Source organism: Coregonus lavaretus (assembly GCF_964263955.1).
Source record: "Coregonus lavaretus genome assembly, contig: HAP1_SCAFFOLD_4194, whole genome shotgun sequence".
Lineage (NCBI taxonomy): Eukaryota > Metazoa > Chordata > Actinopteri > Salmoniformes > Salmonidae > Coregonus > Coregonus lavaretus.
In genome coordinates this window covers 12,608-30,624 of record NW_028158744.1, presented here as the reverse complement: position 1 = coordinate 30,624, position 18,017 = coordinate 12,608, and the positions used below count along the sequence as shown (strand labels likewise).

The following is an 18,017-nucleotide window of genomic DNA, read 5'->3' as shown; positions in this document are numbered from 1 at the left end:
CTTCCAATAGGATGCCTGCCGAGGCCCTGGTGAAATAGACAGCCGAGCCATGGTTATGTGATGATCCGAAAAACCCACCGGGAGAATGGTAGCGCCTATCGCTACAGACAACTGTAATGGTGCCTAAAAACACACACGTAAATAGTTTGAAAATAAAGGCTTGGGTATTGCCTGTTGATCCCATCGCTTCTAGTCTCTATTGCCTTGATATGACTTCCTTATCAACATTCAACCCCTTCTCCTTTTCCTTGCCTCCCTCAGTACATAGAGCAGCTCAACAACCAGGTAATGGTTTGCGTTAATGGCCTGCGTCCGTAATGGGTCCGCGGTCAAATGACCACCCCTCATCACTGTCAAACGCTCCCTAAAACACTTTAGCGAGCAGGCCTTTCTAATAGACCTGGCCCGGGTATCCTGGATGGATATTGATCTCATTCCGTCAGTAGAGGATGCCTGGTTGTTCTTTTAAAAGTGTTTTCCTCTCAATCTTAAATAAGCATGCCCCATTCAAAAAATTCAGAACTAAGAACAGATATAGCCCCTGGTTCTCCTCAGACTTGACTGCCCTTGACCAGCACAAAAACATCCTGTGGCGTACTGCATTAGCATCGAACAGCCCCCGCGACATGCAACTTTTCAGGGAAGTCAGGAACCAATATACACAATCAGTTAGGAAAGCAAAGGCTAGCTTTTTCAAACAGAAATTTGCATCCTGTAGCACAAACTCCAAAAAGTTATGGGACACTGTAAAGTCCATGGAAAATAAGAGCATCTCTTCCCAACTGCCCACTGCAGTGAGGCTAGGAAACACTGTCACCACCGATAAATCTACAATAATCGAGAATTTCAACAAGCATTTTGCTACGGCTGGCCATGCTTTCCACCTGGCTACCACTACCCCGGTCACCAGCTCTGCACCCTCTGCTGCAGCATGCCCTTGCCCCCCCCCCCGCTTCTCCTTCACACAAATTCAGACAGCTGATGTTCTGAAAGAGCTGAACAATCTGGACCCCTACAAATCAGCTGGGCTAGACAATCTGGACCCTTTCTTTCTAAAAATAGCCGCCGAAATTGTCGCAACCCCTATTTCTAGCCTGTTCAACCTCTCTTTCGTAACGTCTGAGATCCCCAGAGATTGGAAAGCTGCCGCGGTCATCCCCCTCTTCAAAGGGGGTGACACTCTAGATCCAAACTGTTACAGACCTATATCCATCCTGCCCTGCCTTTTGAAAGTATTTGAAAGCCAAGTTAACAAACAGATCACCGACCATTTCGAATCCCACTGTACCTTCTCCGCTATGCAATCCGGTTTCCGAGCTGGTCATGGTTGCACCTCAGCCACGCTCAAGGTCCTAAACGATATTATAACCACGATCGATAAAAGACAGGACTGCGCAGCCGTCTTCATCGACCTGGCCAAGGCTTTCGACTCTGTCAACCACCGCATTCTTATTGGCAGACTAAATAGCCTTGGTTTCTCTAATGACTGCCTTGCCTGGTTCACCAACTACTTCTCATATATAGTTGAATGTGTCAAATTGGAGGGCCTGTTGTCTGGACCTCTGGCAGTCTCTATGGGGGTGCCACAGAGTTCAATTCTCGGGCCGACTCTATTCTCTGTGTATATCAATGATGTTGCTCTTGCTGCTGGTGAAGCTCGGATCCACCTCTATGCGGACGACATCATTTTGTATACATCTGGCCCTTCATTGGACACTGTGTTAACAAACCTCCAAATGAGTTCAACGCCATACAACACTCCTTCCGTAGCCTCCAACTGCTCTTAAACACTAGTAAAACGAAATGCATGCTCTTCAACTGAACGCTGCTTGCACCCGCCCACCCGACGAGAATCACTACTCTCGGCGGGTCTGACCTAGAGTATGTGGACAACTACAAATACCTAGGTGTCTGGTTAGACTGTAAACTCTCCTTCCAGACTCACATTAAGCATCTCCAATCAAAAGCTAGATCTAGAATCGGCTTCCTATTTCGCAACAAAGCCTCCTTCACTCATGCTGCCAAACATGCCCTTGTAAAACTGACTATACTACTGATCCTTGACTTCGGCGATGTCATTTACAAAATAGCCTCCAACACTCTACTCAGCAAATTGGATGTAGTCTATCACAGTGCCATCCGTTTTGTCACCAAAGCCCCATATACTACCCACCATTGTGACCTGTACACTCTTGTTGGCTGGCCCTCACTACATATTCGTCGCCTAACCCACTGGCTCCAGGTCATCTATAAATCACTGCTAGGCAAAATCCCCGTCTTACCTTAGCTCACTGGTCACCATAGCAACACCCACCCGTAGTCTGTGCTCCAGCAGGTATATCTCATCCCCAAAGCCAACTCCTTCTTTGGCCACCATTCCTTCCAGTTCTCTGCTGTCAATGACTGGAACGAACTGCAAAAATCTCTGAAGCTGGAGACTCTTATCTCCCTCACTAACTTTAAGCGTCAGTTGTCAGAGCAGCTTACCGATTACTGCACCTGTACACAGCCATTCTGAAATTAGCCCACCCAACTACCTCATCCCCATATTGTTATTTATTTTGCTAATTTGCACCCCAGTATCTCTATTTACACATCATCTTTTGCACATCTATCATTCCAGTCTTAATACGAAATTGTAACTATTTTGCACTATGGCCTATTTATTGCCTTACCTCCATAACTTACTACATTCGCACACACTGTATATATATTTTCTGTTGTATTTTTGACTTTATGTTTTGTTTACCCCATATGTAACTCTGTGTTGTTGTTTTTATCGCACTGCTTTGCTTTATCTTGGCCAGGTCGCAGTTGTAAATGAGAACTTGTTCTCAACTGGCTTACCTGGTTAAATAAAGGTGTCTGCTTCTAGCAATTGCTTCTAACTTGACATGGTATCTACGGTATGTTCCTCCCTCTCTTCCTCTTCTCCCAGTACATCAAGGCATTCTATAACCAGACGATGGTAGCGAGGAATGGGACGGGTCTGGACGACAAGAAGCTTACGTTGTTCTACTCCCTCACCGTGTCTGTGTTTGCCATTGGGGGTATGGTGGGCAGCCTCATGGTGGGCATACTAGTCACCAGATTTGGAAGGTAAGACTTAACCCCAAGTCTTAGACTTGCCCCTCCAGCCATAATTGACATACAGTGGGGGAAAAAAAGTATTTAGTCAGCCACCAATTGTGCAAGTTCTCCCACTTAAAAAGATGAGAGAGGCCTGTAATTTTCATCATAGGTACACGTCAACTATGACAGACAAATTGAGGATAAAAAACCCAGAAAATCACATTGTAGGATTTTTTATGAATTTATTTGCAAATTATGGTGGAAAATAAGTATTTGGTCACCTACAAACAAGCAAGATTTCTGGCTCTCACAGACCTGTAACTTCTTCTTTAAGAGGCTCCTCTGTCCTCCACTCGTTACCTGTATTAATGGCACCTGTTTGAACTTGTTATCAGTATAAAAGACACCTGTCCACAACCTCAAACAGTCACACTCCAAACTCCACTATGGCCAAGACCAAAGAGCTGTCAAAGGACACCAGAAACAAAATTGTAGACCTGCACCAGGCTGGGAAGACTGAATCTGTAATAGGTAAGCAGCTTGGTTTGAAGAAATCAACTGTGGGAGCAATTATTAGGAAATGGAAGACATACAAGACCACTGATAATCTCCCTCGATCTGGGGCTCCACGCAAGATCTCACCCCGTGGGGTCAAAATGATCACAAGAACGGTGAGCAAAAATCCCAGAACCACACGGGGGGACCTAGTGAATGACCTGCAGAGAGCTGGGACCAAAGTAACAAAGCCTACCATCAGTAACACACTACGCCGCCAGGGACTCAAATCCTGCAGTGCTAGACGTGTCCCCCTGCTTAAGCCAGTACATGTCCAGGCCCGTCTGAAGTTTGCTAGAGTGCATTTGGATGATCCAGAAGAGGATTGGGAGAATGTCATATGGTCAGATGAAACCAAAATAGAACCTTTTGGTAAAAACTCAACTCGTCGTGTTTGGAGGACAAAGAATGCTGAGTTGCATCCAAAGAACACCATACCTACTGTGAAGCATGGAGGTGGAAACATCATGCTTTGGGGCTGTTTTTCTGCAAAGGGACCAGGACGAGTGATCTGTGTAAAGGAAAGAATGAATGGGGCCATGTATCGTGAGATTTTGAGTGAAAACCTCCTTCCATCAGCAAGGGCATTGAAGATAAAACGTGGCTGGGTCTTTCAGCATGACAATGATCCCAAACACACCGCCCGGGCAACGAAGGAGTGGCTTCGTAAGAAGCATTTCAAGGTCCTGGAGTGGCCTAGCCAGTCTCCAGATCTCAACCCCATAGAAAATCTTTGGCGGGAGTTGAATGTCCGTGTTGCCCAGCAACAGGCCCAAAACATCACTGCTCTAGAGGAGATCTGCATGGAGGAATGGGCCAAAATACCAGCAACAGTGTGTGAAAACCTTGTGAAAACTTACAGAAAACGTTTGACCTGTGTCATTGCCAACAAAGGGTATATAACAAAGTATTGAGAAACTTTTGTTATTGACCAAATACTTATTTTCCACCATAATTTGCAAATAAATTCATAAAAAATCCTACACTGTGATTTTCTGGGGTTTTTTTCTCTCAATTTGTCTGTCATAGTTGACGTGTACCTATGATGAAAATTACAGGCCTCTCTCATCTTTTTAAGAGGGAGAACTTGCACAATTGGTGGCTGACTAAATACTTTTTTCCCCCACTGTAACGCCATTGACATACGCCATTGACATAACGTCATTGACATACGCCATTGACATAACGTCAATGACATAACTTCAATGACATCCAATTTTGCTGCCTTAAAATGAAATCTAAAAATGGACTAAATTATATATGTTTTCCTACAGATCTACACATCCTACTCCACATTTTCAAAGAGAAAGAAAGTTATAGAACATTTTCCAAATCAATAAAAAATTATTATAAAAAAATATATATAATAATTGGATGTCTCCAACCCCCTGAGTTAATACTTGGTGGAAGCACATTTGGCAGCCATTACAGCTGTGTATCATTTTGAATAAGATTATACCAACTTTGCACAAGTCTTAGGGCAACATACTGTATATTCATTGTTTTTGTCAAACTTGCTCAAGCTCATTAAATTTGGTTGGGAATCACTGATGGCCAGCAATATTCAAACCTTGTCTCTGATTTTCAAGCACATTTAAGTCAGGACTGAGACTAGACCACTCAGGAACACTTAACACCTCTTGGAAAGTCATTCTGGTGTGTCTTTGTCATAAAAATCTGTGTAATTGTCTTGCTGAAAAATAAAACTCTATCCCAGGGTCAGGTATTCAGAAGACTGAAGTGGGTGTTTCTCAAACCTTTTACGTGGGCTTTGCTCCTTTCATATTTATTTTGATCCTCACAAACTCCCCAGTCCCTGCCAGTGACAAGCATACCCATAACATGATGCATTTTAGGCGAAAATTGAAAAAAAGGGTTAGATCCTTAAGAGGTTAAGGTTTGTAGAAGGTTTCTCAGGCTGATTGTTCTACTGTCTACAGGAAAGGGACCCTGGTGAGAATCACATGTCTGGTGTTCATAGCTGGAGCCTTCATGGGCTTCAGCAGGACCTTCGGCTCTCCAGAGATGATCATTGTTGGACGCTTCATCACAGGGGTACACTCAGGTAATGCAGTAACAGAGAATAATGCCATTATGTCCTACCGTCCTTAACAAATGAAGTAAGGATTAGGAAACACTATTTGAGGGGGTAATCATAAGGAAAAAACAAAAACAGGTTTTTAGAAATGTGTGCTAATTTATAAAAAAATGAAATAACACATTTACATAAGTATTCTGACCATTTACTCAGTACTTTGTTGAAGCACCTTTGGCAGCGATTACAGCCTCGAGTCTTCTTGGGTATGACGCCACAAGCTTGGCACATCTTTATTTGGGGAGTTTCTCCCATTCTCTGCAGATCCTCTCAAGCTCTGTCAGGTTGGATGGGGAGCGTTGCTGCACAGCTATTTTCAGGTCTCTCCAGAGATGTTCAATCGGGTTCAAGTCCGGGCTCTGGCTGGGCCACTCAAGGACATTCAGAGACATGTCCCGAAGCCACTCCTGCGTTGTCTTGGCTGTGTGCTTAGGGTCGTTGTCCTGTTGGAAGGTGGAAGGTGAACCCTAGTCTGAGGTACTGAGCGCTCTGGAGCAGATTTTCATCAAGGATCTCTCTGTACTTTGCTCCGTTCATCTTTGCCTTGATCCTGACTAGTCTCCCTGTCCCTGCCACTGAAAAACATCCCCAAAACATGTTGCTGCCACCGCTATGCTTCACCGTAGGGATGGTGCCAGGTTTCCTCTAGACGTGACGCTTGGCATTCAGGCCAAAGAGTTCAATCTTGGTTTCATCAGACCAGATAATCTTGTTTATCATGGTCTGAGAGACTTTAGGTGCCTTTTGGCAAACTCCAAGCAGGCTGTCATGTGCCTTTTACTGAGGAGTGGCTTCCATATGGTCTTCTCCCCCGATTGCTCAGTTTGGCCGGGCGGCCAGCTCTAGGAAGAGTCTTGGTGGTTCCAAACTTCTTCCATTTAAGAATGATGGAGGCCACTGTGTTCTTGGGGACCTTCAATGGTGCAGAAATGTTTTGGTACCCTTCCACAGTGCTCTATGGAAAATTCATTCGACCTAATGGCTTGGTTTTTGCTCTGACATGCACTGTCAACTGTGGGACCTTATATAGACAGGAGTGTACCTTTCCAAATCATGTCTAATCAATTGAATTTACCACAGGTGGACTCCAATCAAGTTGTAGAAACATCTCAAGGATGATCAATGGAAACAGGATGCACCTGAGCTCAATTTTGAGTCTCATAGCAAAGGGTCTGAATAATTATTTAAATAAGGTATTACTTTCTTTTAGTTTTAATACATTTGCAAAAAAATTAAAAACCTGTTTTCGCTTTGTCATTATGGGGTATTGTGTGTAGATTGCTGAGGAGTTTTATTTATTTATTCCATTTTAGAATAAGATTGTAACGTAACAAAGAAAGAAAAAGTCAAGGGGTCAGAATAGTTTCTGAAGGCACTGTAGCTGTGCAGCGATGCTCTCCATCCAACCTGACAGAGCTTGAGAGGATCTGCAGAGAAGAATGGGAGAAACTCCCCAAATACAGGTGTGCCAAGCTTGTAGCATCATACCCAAGAAGACTCAAGGCTGTAATCGCTGACAAAGGTGCTTCAACAAAGTACTGAGTAAAGGGTCTGAATAATTATGTAAATGTAATATTTCCGTTTTTTTATTGTATAAATTTGCTAACATTTCAAAAATGCGGTTTTTACTTTGTCATTATGGGGTATTGTGTGTAGATTGATGAGGAAAACAACAATTTAATCAAATTTAGAATAAGGCTGTAACTAATTTTTTTGTTGAAAAAGTGAAGGAGTCTGAATGTTTTCCGAATGCACTGTAACTTGACACTTGACACAAGTGCGCATAGGCATCTCTCTCTCGCTCTCTCGTTCTCTCGCTCTCTCTCTCTCTACCACACCTGCTGTCTCGACCTCTGAATGCTCGGCAATGAAAAGTCAACTGACATTTACTCTTGAGGTGCTGACTTGTTGCACCCTCTATAACCATTGTGATTATTATTTCACCCTGCTGGTCATCTATGAACCTTTGAACATCATGAAGAACGATCTAGCCTTAATGACCATGTACTCTTATAATCTCCACCGGCATAGCAAGAAGAGGACTGGCCACCCCTCAGAGCCTGGTTCCTCTCTAGGTTTCTTCCTAGGTTCCTGCCTTTCTAGGGAGTTTTTCCTAGACACCATGCTTCTACATCTGCATTGCTTGCGCTTTGGGGTTTTAGGCTGGGTTTTGGTATAAGCATTTTGTGACATCTGCTGATGTAAAAAGGGCTTTAAATAAATACATTTGATTGAATTTGATTTATGCATTTCTGTGTTGTGTTTTACTTATCTAAATGAATCTTTATCAGGTCTTCTGTCTGTTGCTCTACAACACATTATCAGCTCTTATCAGCAACAATTCTAGCTGTAAGGTTAACTGCTAGTGCTGAATCTGGTCTGTGTACTGTCCATATCCCCCTCCCTCCAGGTATCTTTTTGAGTGTGGTACCTATGTACCTGGGGGAGATAGCACCTAAGAACCTGTATGACCTCTCACCTCTGTTCCCCTCCCTCCAGGTATCTCTCTGAGTGTGGTGCCAATGTATCTTGGAGAGATAGCACCTAAGAACCTGCGAGGCTTCCTGGGCCTCGTGCCTAGCATCTTTATCTGTCTAGGAGTCTTCATCGCTCAGATCCTGGGGCTACATGAACTACTCGGAAAGGTGCAGTAAAATCTTATGCTTAATATCTTAGTTCATAGTTAATCTTCTTTGTTGGTCTTTTCTTTGGCGTAAATAGATAAGGAAGGCACCTTCTGAAGAGGTACAAACAAATGAAACTTAACCTCTTCAACTCTGGCGCCCTCTGGTGGCATTTTCTAAACGCTGCATAATATTGTATACTACCCTCATAAAGTACATTTCGGTTTCAAAACTATAAGTCCTACAAACACATGCTTAGTACTGTTACAAAGGTAAGAACTGTGGGATTCTGATAAAGTTGAAACGATGTGACTACTACAGAGCCCGAGATGCAGCAGGCCTAAACGCCCTGAAATGTACAGTTTTTTTTCTACATGGTAGACTCATCTTTTACGATGATCTCCATTCAGCAGACTATTTGGCTGCTTTTCATTCCAGATAATATTTAAAAGAAACTCATATTGACCTCTTGCTGACCCTATATCCTTTGGCCTCTGACCCCTCAACAGGAAGAGCACTGGCCCCTCTTCCTGTCTCTGGTGGTGATCCCCACCATGTTCCAGCTGATGCTGTTGCCGTGGTTCCCAGAGAGCCCGCGGTACTTGCTCATAGAGAAGAGGAACGTCCACGCCACCATCACAGGTGAGGAGGCTCCGTCCATTAGGGGGATACAGTTGATAGTTGAGTTCTTTCTTTCTTTCTTTTTTTTTTCTCTCCTTTTTTATTTATTTCTGGGCATATAGACTAGACTGTAACATACCTAAATGACCTGAATTGCTATTGTAAGGAGTATTATTCAAAGAGATGCACATTTTTCTGTTTGTTCGGTTTTTTTGGGAAAAGCTGTAACCACAGACCAATACAACAAAGACTTGTATTTCAATACTATCCATACTGTATACAACCCTAGCTGTGCTGTACTCACCAGTTTAGTAAACTGAACTTCTCTCCCCAGCTCTGAAGTGGTACCGGTCCAAAGCAAACATCCAGGCGGAGATCGAGGAGATGCAGGAGGAGCAGCGGTCCATGTCCTCGGTCCAGACCGTGTCGGTCATCGGCCTGCTGAAGGACCGGAGTGTCCGATGGCAGGTCATCACTATAGTGGTGGTCAATATCGGCATGCAGCTGTCCGGTATCGACGCGGTGGGTCAGTGTGTGTTTGTCCATACATGCATGCAGACATGCAGGAGAGTATGTGTCCGTGTGTGTGTATACACCATATGCCCCTATCACCACCTGTTCTCAGCTGTACATGATAAATCCCTCATCACCACCACCACCATATATTACAGCCTCACTTAGAACCACTGGTGCTGAGTGACAAAGCAGGAGCACGCCTCATTACTGTACAATACACCCTAGACACACACACACATCCTTATTTCATAGTCCAAATGGATCCCCACCCACACTGGTCCTAGTGATAAGGGCCCTTGGCCCTTCAGCACCATGTGGATAAGCACTGGTCTACATGGTCTCATGCTGGTCCCCATTTCACAGCACGGCCACGCTATGCTGATTTTTACTGTCGCAGCTGTTCCAGACACGGAACACAACAGCTCTAATGTGATATCAAATAACCCCAATGTCCACCTTTTAAATTCCGAGGTCTTTACAACCCATTTTCTGCTTGGTGATACTAGATACTAGAAGTCCAATCAGAATTCTACACAGGGATGGGCAAATACCAGTGTGTGGATATGACATATGTTAATGAGTGGGTGGAAAGATCCATATACAGTGGGGAGAACAAGTATTTGATAAACTGCCGATTTTGCAGGTTTTCCTACTTACAAAGCATGTAGAGGTCTGTAATTTTTATCATAGGTACACTTCAACTGTGAGAGACGGAATCTAAATTCCAGAAAATCACATGATATGATTTTTAAGTAATTAATTTGCATTTTATTGCATGACATAAGTATTTGATCACCTACCAACTAGTAAGAATTCCGTCTCTCACAGACCTGTTAGTTTTTCTTTAAGAAGCCCTCCTGTTCTCCACTCATTACCTGTATTAACTGCACCTGTTTGAACTTGTTACCTGTATAAAAGACACCTGTCCACACACTCAATCAAACAGACTCCAACCTCTCCACAATGGCCAAGACCAGAGAGCTGTGTAAGGACATCAGGGATAAAATTGTAGACCTGCACAAGGCTGGGATGGGCTACAGGACAATAGGCAAACAGCTTGGTGAGAAGGCAACAACTGTTGGCGCAATTATTAGAAAATGGAAGAAGTTCAAGATGACGGTCAATCACCCTCGGTCTGGGGCTCCATGCAAGATCTCACCTCGTGGGGCATCAATTATCATGAGGATGGTGAGGGATCAGCCCAGAACTACACGGTAGGACCTGGTCAATGACCTGAAGAGAGCTGGGACCACAGTCTCAAAGAAAACCATTACTAACACACTACGCCGTCATGGATTAAAATCCTGCAGCACATGCAAGGTCCCCCTGCTCAAGCCAGCGCATGTCCAGGCCCGTCTGAAGTTTGCCAATGACCATCTGGATGATCCAGAGGAGGAATGGGAGAAGGTCATGTGGTCTGATGAGACAAAAATAGAGCTTTTTGGTCTAAACTCCATTCGCCGTGTTTGGAGGAAGAAGAAGGATGAGTACAACCCCAAGAACACCATCCCAACCGTGAAGCATGGAGGTGGAAACATCATTCTTTGGGGATGCTTTTCTGCAAAGGGGACAGGATGACTGCACCGTATTGAGGGGAGGATGGATGGGGCCATGTATCGCGAGATCTTGGCCAACAACCTCCTTCCCTCAGGAAGAGCATTGAAGATGGGTTGTGGCTGGGTCTTCCAGCATGACAACGACCCGAAACACACAGCCAGGGCAACTAAGGAGTGGCTCCGTAAGAAGCATCTCAAGGTCCTGGAGTGGCCTAGCCAGTCTCCAGACCTGAACCCAATAGAAAATCTTTGGAGGGAGCTGAAAGTCCGTATTGCCCAGCGACAGCCCCAAAACCTGAAGGATCTGGAGAAGGTCTGTATGGAGGAGTGGGCCAAAATCCCTGCTGCAGTGTGTGCAAACCTGGTCAAGACCTACAGGAAACGTATGATCTCTGTAATTGCAAACAAAGGTTTCTGTACCAAATATTAAGTTCTGCTTTTCTGATGTATCAAATACTTATGTCATGCAATAAAATGCTAATTAATTACTTAAAAATCATACAATGTGATTTTCTGGATTTTTTCTCTCACAGTTGAAGTGTACCTATGATAAAAATGACAGACCTCTACATGCTTTGTAAGTAGGAAAACCTGCAAAATCGGCAGTGTATCAAATACTTGTTCTCCCCACTGTATGTGTATGGATGGTTACTGAAACCAACTATATGTGTTTATTTCATCTACTTTTCCTGATCTTGTCCGTTTTAGAGGATGTGTGTTGCTGTAGTGAAGTATGATGAATGAGATGGTGCCATTCATTCATTTCACTGGGAATATTATAAGTCAACGTTGACATATTGGAACACAGCATTGATTAAATATATCTGATTTGACAGATGGTACCCTTACGAAAAAAGATTGCAGTCAGAGTGCAGTATAACTGCAGTACACTGTAGTATAACTGTAGTTAGGGGGCAGTATAACTTCAGTATGCTGCAAATACTGCATCTAAAATAACACTGTTTTTTTATACTGCAGTAATTTTGCAGTGTAACTGCAGTTACAGTGCAGTATAAATGCAGTTCAGCTGCAGTACACTGCAGTTATTCTGCAATCACTGTGTCCAAAATACCACAGTCGACTGCAGTTACTGCACTTTTACTGCAGTTTAAAAAATGTTTCAATCTGTTTTTGTAAGGATAGTCGGGAGGATAATGACAACAGTGATGATGAATCAGACATGAATAGTAAGAGCTTTAGAATGACCATTAGCTGAACGTTGTATATTTGTTTATCCAGGTTGAAACAGACGGCCATGTTTAATATGTACACTCAGTTACTAATGTTGTTGTTGTTGATGATGATGATGTAAGCGCTGTACAGTCCAAAACACTGAACAATTGAGTATCCAAAGAACAATGCAGCAAAGATGTAGCCCTACAGTATGTGTATTCAACAACGTACATGTTCACTACTCACAGTTCAGCTACTGATCTACAACTGTCTCTCTTCAGATCTGGTTCTATACCAACGCCATCTTTGAGAACGCAGGTATCCCAGTCCCTCAGATCCAGTACACCACGGTTGGAACCGGAGCCATTGAGGTTATCGCTGGATGCGTAGGGGTAAGCAAGCAGTCATTGGATTACTGTGTGAGCACAACAGCTGAGCATGCTAGCTTAGCCTGGTTCACCAGACTGAAAGCTACTCTCAATGGTGAGCGACGCGTTCAGTCTGGTTTAATCAGGCTAACATTAGCTAGCCTACTCTAGTCTGAGGTATTATTATTATTGTCTGGTAGCTGGTGGTAATACTGACTTCAACACTCCTTTTGGACAAGCCTGTAGGTTAGCTATAAGGCTATGCCTCAGGAACTGTGAAGCATATAGCCACTGAGATACTATAGTCAAACCACAGCTATATTATATACAGTATATGATATATACATTCTATACAGTACGGCTCTGGTTCAGACCATGTCTGTCCCAAATGGCACCCTATTCCCTATATATTCCCCTATGGTCCCTGGTCAAAAGTAGTGCACTACAAAGTAAATAGGGTGACATTTGGGATGCATCCCATGACTACATTTTCTAAAGAGACATATAGGTCAGTGGACATACTACTGGGTGCTTAGCTATTCCAAGAAACACCGTCTCTGGGTAGCAGTTTAACATTTTTCCCACACAGAAGCATAACATTGACATGTTATGTCGTCGGCCAATAGAAATAACTTGTTCTCCTTTGTTCCGCCTCCAGTGCTTCATCATTGAACGGCTGGGCAGAAGACCTCTGATGATTGGTGGATTTACCTTCATGGGAATTTGCTGTGCAGGGATCACGCTCTCCCTCATGTTCCAGGTACATTAATCTATCCATGTAGAATCTTCCCCTATAGAGACAGGTCTAGGATCAGTTCACCAACCTGGAATTCTACATTTTCTCTGAAAAGTGGAAATCGGATTTCAGGTCAGTTTATAGAAGAAAAATGTAATCTTCATATATTCATTACTATTAGTCTGAATCGTGCAGACTCTCTTTGTTGTTAGTTACTGTCTCTGTGTCTTTGACTGAGTATATTCAGTGACCAGTCAGTACTGTTTGTAATGGGATGACTGTCCTATGGTCTCTGATAATGACTGTCCTATGCTTCCATTCACTGCCCATTAAGTCCCACTACATCAGTGTTGCCTGTGTGGTGGGGATCATCGCTGGCTTCTGTATAGGACCAGGTAAGACATCTACTCTGGTAGTCTGCTTGTTTGTTTATCTCTGTCTCTCTCCTTCAAAACAGGGTTCTATGCTCAGGAGGTATATCTCTCTCTCAATAGAAGAGTGAGTACTTCCACTTTCAGCAGAAGGGGCTATAATACTACTAATTTAAGTTATTTAGCAGATGCTGTTATCCAGAGAAACTAGGGTTAAGTGTCTTGCTCAAGGGCACATCAGCAGATTTTTCACCAAGTTGGCTCAGGGATTCAAACCAGCAACCTTTCAGTTACTGGGCCAACACGCTTAACCGCTAGGCTACCTGTAGCACTTTGAACATTCCATTTCATCCAATAGACACAGCCTGTTATATTCAACTAGGAAACATTGCTCTCTGGTGGTAGAATATAGAAGTGCTCTTGGAAAGGCAGCCAAAACTCCCCTCACTGTTTACCCGACATAAATAGCTACTCTATTGTATTTCATTAATCTACTAAATGAGGAAATCATAATTGCCACGGTAACAGCAACATCCATTCTTACACCTATTTGTTTGGGGCTCATCGGCTGAACGCAACAGTATTAGAATGCTGATGGTGGCTATAAGCATGATGAATTAGACCAACACTAGTTTACATAATGTCATCTGTCAAGCAGGCAAAATCCATACATCAAGCTCAGATGAGGATTTTCTGTTTGCCGCAATTAGATTTTCAATGGCTCATTGTTCATAATGAATATTTTGGTGTGTGTGTGTGATGAATATGCTTCCTTGAGACAAAAACTTGCATTAACAATGTGAAGGGGCCCATATTACTGCATATGTAGACTGATTGTAGAGCCCTACTTATTGATTATATTATCAAGCCTTCTCCCCTATGTCATGATCATGTTCAAATAATGAGGACTTAACTTGACACGTTCATCATTAGGCTTTTCCTAATGTATTATTCCTCATTCATAATATCTCTCATTTCTAACCATGAAGAATTAGATATTTGTAGCAATGAAACCATCTATAGATTCTAAATATTATAGATTCAACATATTGAGGTACAGATGTAGGATCGTAATTTGATCACTGTTTTGTTGCTGAGAATTTTCCTGCACCGCAGGAAATACAGATGAGCTTGTGATTTACATAAATTCACTGAAAATCCACACTAACACACGGTTATATTAACAGTATTTCACTTTTCATGTAACCTATTTTTGGCCAGCTAATAGCCTAACCACCAATCAAGCAACATTATGGACTAAACATTCAAATCCTGTTGCTGTAGGATTATTTGGCTGTGCCAATACGGGACAAATTAAGATCCTACATCTGTAATTTAGCTCGTATTACACCAATGGAATATAATGGTGGTTTTAATCCTCAATGTACTATTATTACTCTAAAGTCTTGCTGTTATCAATATCATTGGTTTGGTAGTTTGCCCAACTTCACATGTGACTATAACTAGTAGCCCATGATGTAGACTAAGGCTGTGTTCACACAGGCAGCCACGTTCTGATATTATTTCCACTAATTGTTATTTTGACCAATCACATCAGAACTTTTCACATCAGATCTTTTTCAGAGTTGATCTGATTGCTCAAAAGACCAATTAGTGAAAGAAAGATCAGAATTGGGTTGCCTGTCTAAATGCAGCCAATGTGTCTCATTGTGTGTGTGTCTCTGTCCCTGTGTAGCTGGAGTACCCTTCCTGATTACAGCAGAGCTGTTTAAACAGTCCCATCGTCCAGCTGCCTACACCGTGGCAGGATGCCTCAACTGGCTGTCCAACTTCACCATCGGCTTTGTCTTCCCCTTCCTACAGGTCAGAACTACTGGCATATACAGTGAGGGAAAAAAGTATTTGATCCCCTGCTGATTTTGTACGTTTGCCCACTGACAAAGAAATTATCAGTGTATAATTTTAATGGTAGGTTTATTTGAACAGTGAGAGACAGAATAACAAAAAAAAAATCCAGAAAAACGCATGTCAAAAATGTTATAAATTGATTTGCAATTTAATGAGGGAAATAAGTATTTGACCCCCTCTCAATCAGAAAGATTTCTGGCTCCCAGGTGTCTTTTATACAGGTAACGAGCTGAGATTAGGAGCACACTCTTAAAGGGAGTGCTCCTAATATCAGCTTGTTACCTGTATAAAAAGACACCTGTCCACAGAAGCAATCAATCAATCAGATTCCAAACTCTCCACCATGGCCAAGACCAAAGAGCTCTCCAAGGATGTCATGGACAAGATTGTAGACCTACACAAGGCTGGAATGGGCTACAAGACCATCGCCAAGCAGCTTGGTGAGAAGGTGACAACAGTTGGTGCGATTATTCGCAAAAGGAAGAAACACAAAATAACTGTCAATCTCCCTCGGCCTGGGGCTCCATGCAAGATCTCACCTCGTGGAGTTGCAATGATCATGAGAACGGTGAGGAATCAGCCCAGAACTACACGGGAGGATCTTGTCAATGATCTCAAGGCAGCTGGGACCATAGTCACCAAGAAAACGATTGGTAACACACTACGCCGTGAAGGACTGAAATCCTGCAGCGCCCGCAAAGTCCCCCTGCTCAAGAAAGCACATATACAGGGCCGTCTGAAGTTTGCCAGTGAACATCTGAATGATTCAGAGGAGAACTGGGTGAAAGTGTTGTGGTCAGATGAGACCAAAATCGAGCTCTTTGGCATCAACTCAACTCGCCGTGTTTGGAGGAGGAGGAATGCTGCCTATGACCCCAAGAACACCATCCCCACTGTCAAACATGGAGGTGGAAACATTATGCTTTGGGGGTGTTGGACGGGGCCATGTACTGTCAAATCTTGGGTGAGAACCTCCTTCCCTCAACCAGGGCATTGAAAATGGGTTGTGGATGGGTATTCCATCATGACAATGACCCAAAACACACGGCCAAGGCAACAAAGGAGTGGCTCAAGAAGAAGCACATTAAGGTCCTGGAGTGGCCTAGCCAGTCTCCAGACCTTAATCCCATAGCAAATCTGTGGAGGGAGCTGAAGGTTCGAGTTGCCAAACGTCAGCCTCGAAACCTTAATGACTTGGAGAAAATCTGCAAAGAGGAGTGGGACAAAATCCCTCCTGAGATGTGTGCAAACCTGGTGGCCAACTACAAGAAACGTCTGACCTCTGTGATTGCCAACAAGGGTTTTGCCACCAAGTACTAAGTCATGTTTTGCAGAGGGGTCAAATACTTATTTCCCTCATTAAAATACAAATCAATTTATACCATTTTTGACATGCGTTTTTCTAGATTTTTTGTTGTTATTCTGTCTCTCACTGTTCAAATAAACCTACCATTAAAATTATAGACTGATCATGTCTTTGTCAGTGGGCAAACGTACAAAATCAGCAGGGGATCAAATACTTTTTTCCCTCACTGTAATTACTCCAGTACACACGTTCTACTGCTGTATGTTGGCATTTTAGTCAGGCTTTTTTCACGACAGCTCTCTATCCAGCTCCCTATCCCCTCAAACTCCCCTCAAACTAATCTGTAGTAGTAAAGCCTTAGTATAGCAGTAGTATAGCAGTAGTATCGTAGTAGTATAGCAGTAGTATAGTAGTAGTATAGCAGTAGTATACTAGTAGTATAGCAGTAGTATAGCATAGTATATCAGTAGTATAGCAGTAGTATAGCTGTAGTATAGTAGTAGATAGTAGTAGAATATTAGCAAATAGTACCAGATGTTTTAATTCATTATTTTAATTGCCATCGTCTGAAGATCCAATTCACATCATGTTCTGTTACTTTTCCCTCTAATAAATTAAATTCATTAAATGAGCAACTCTTTCTCCACCCCCCCAGATGTCGGCAGGGGCCTACTGCTACCTGGTGTTCTTTGGCGTGTGCATGGCGGTGGCGGCCTACGTTTTCTTCATCGTCCCCGAGACCAAGAACAAGACATTTGTGGAGATCAGCCAGATGTTCGCAGCCAGGAACGGCATGCTGGAGGAGGAGAGCAGCGAGCTGTGCGTCGCTAACAACCTCAAACTAGCCAAGATGAACGGCTATGGTGCCGTTGACCTGGAGTACGGAGTGATAGAGAAGAAGAAGTAGACGCCTGTGTGAGTCTACCACCCCTTATGTAAGAGTTCTAGGATAGAGTGTTTGAGATGTGGTCGGCAGGTAGCTTAGTGGTTAAGAGTGTTGTGTCAGTAACCGAAAGGTCGCTGGTTCTAATCCCCGAGCCGACTAGGTGAAAAATCTGTCGATGTGCCCTTGAGCAAGGCACTTAACCCTAATTGCTCCTGTAAGTCGCTCTGGATAAGAGCGTCTGCTAAATGACTAAAATGTTTTAATGTTTT

At 43.2% G+C, this 18,017-nt stretch overlaps 1 protein-coding gene across 1 annotated transcript in view; it reads left to right on the top strand.

Annotated features, from left to right (window-relative positions):
- LOC311123645 (solute carrier family 2, facilitated glucose transporter member 9-like) overlaps nucleotides 1-17,769 on the top strand; it is a gene marked incomplete at both ends in the record, with an annotated part of 37,999 nt that extends 20,230 nt beyond the window's left edge. The window contains 10 exons of the mRNA XM_084197889.1: nucleotides 2,939-3,099; nucleotides 5,568-5,692; nucleotides 8,222-8,367; nucleotides 8,856-8,988; nucleotides 9,302-9,489; nucleotides 12,494-12,604; nucleotides 13,239-13,340; nucleotides 13,651-13,711; nucleotides 15,384-15,511; nucleotides 17,518-17,769. Of these exons, the coding sequence (XP_084054015.1) occupies nucleotides 2,939-3,099; nucleotides 5,568-5,692; nucleotides 8,222-8,367; nucleotides 8,856-8,988; nucleotides 9,302-9,489; nucleotides 12,494-12,604; nucleotides 13,239-13,340; nucleotides 13,651-13,711; nucleotides 15,384-15,511; nucleotides 17,518-17,769 (1,407 nt within the window). The remainder of the gene's footprint in view (nucleotides 1-2,938; nucleotides 3,100-5,567; nucleotides 5,693-8,221; nucleotides 8,368-8,855; nucleotides 8,989-9,301; nucleotides 9,490-12,493; nucleotides 12,605-13,238; nucleotides 13,341-13,650; nucleotides 13,712-15,383; nucleotides 15,512-17,517) is intronic.
- Between the last annotated feature and the right edge of the window lie 248 nt (nucleotides 17,770-18,017).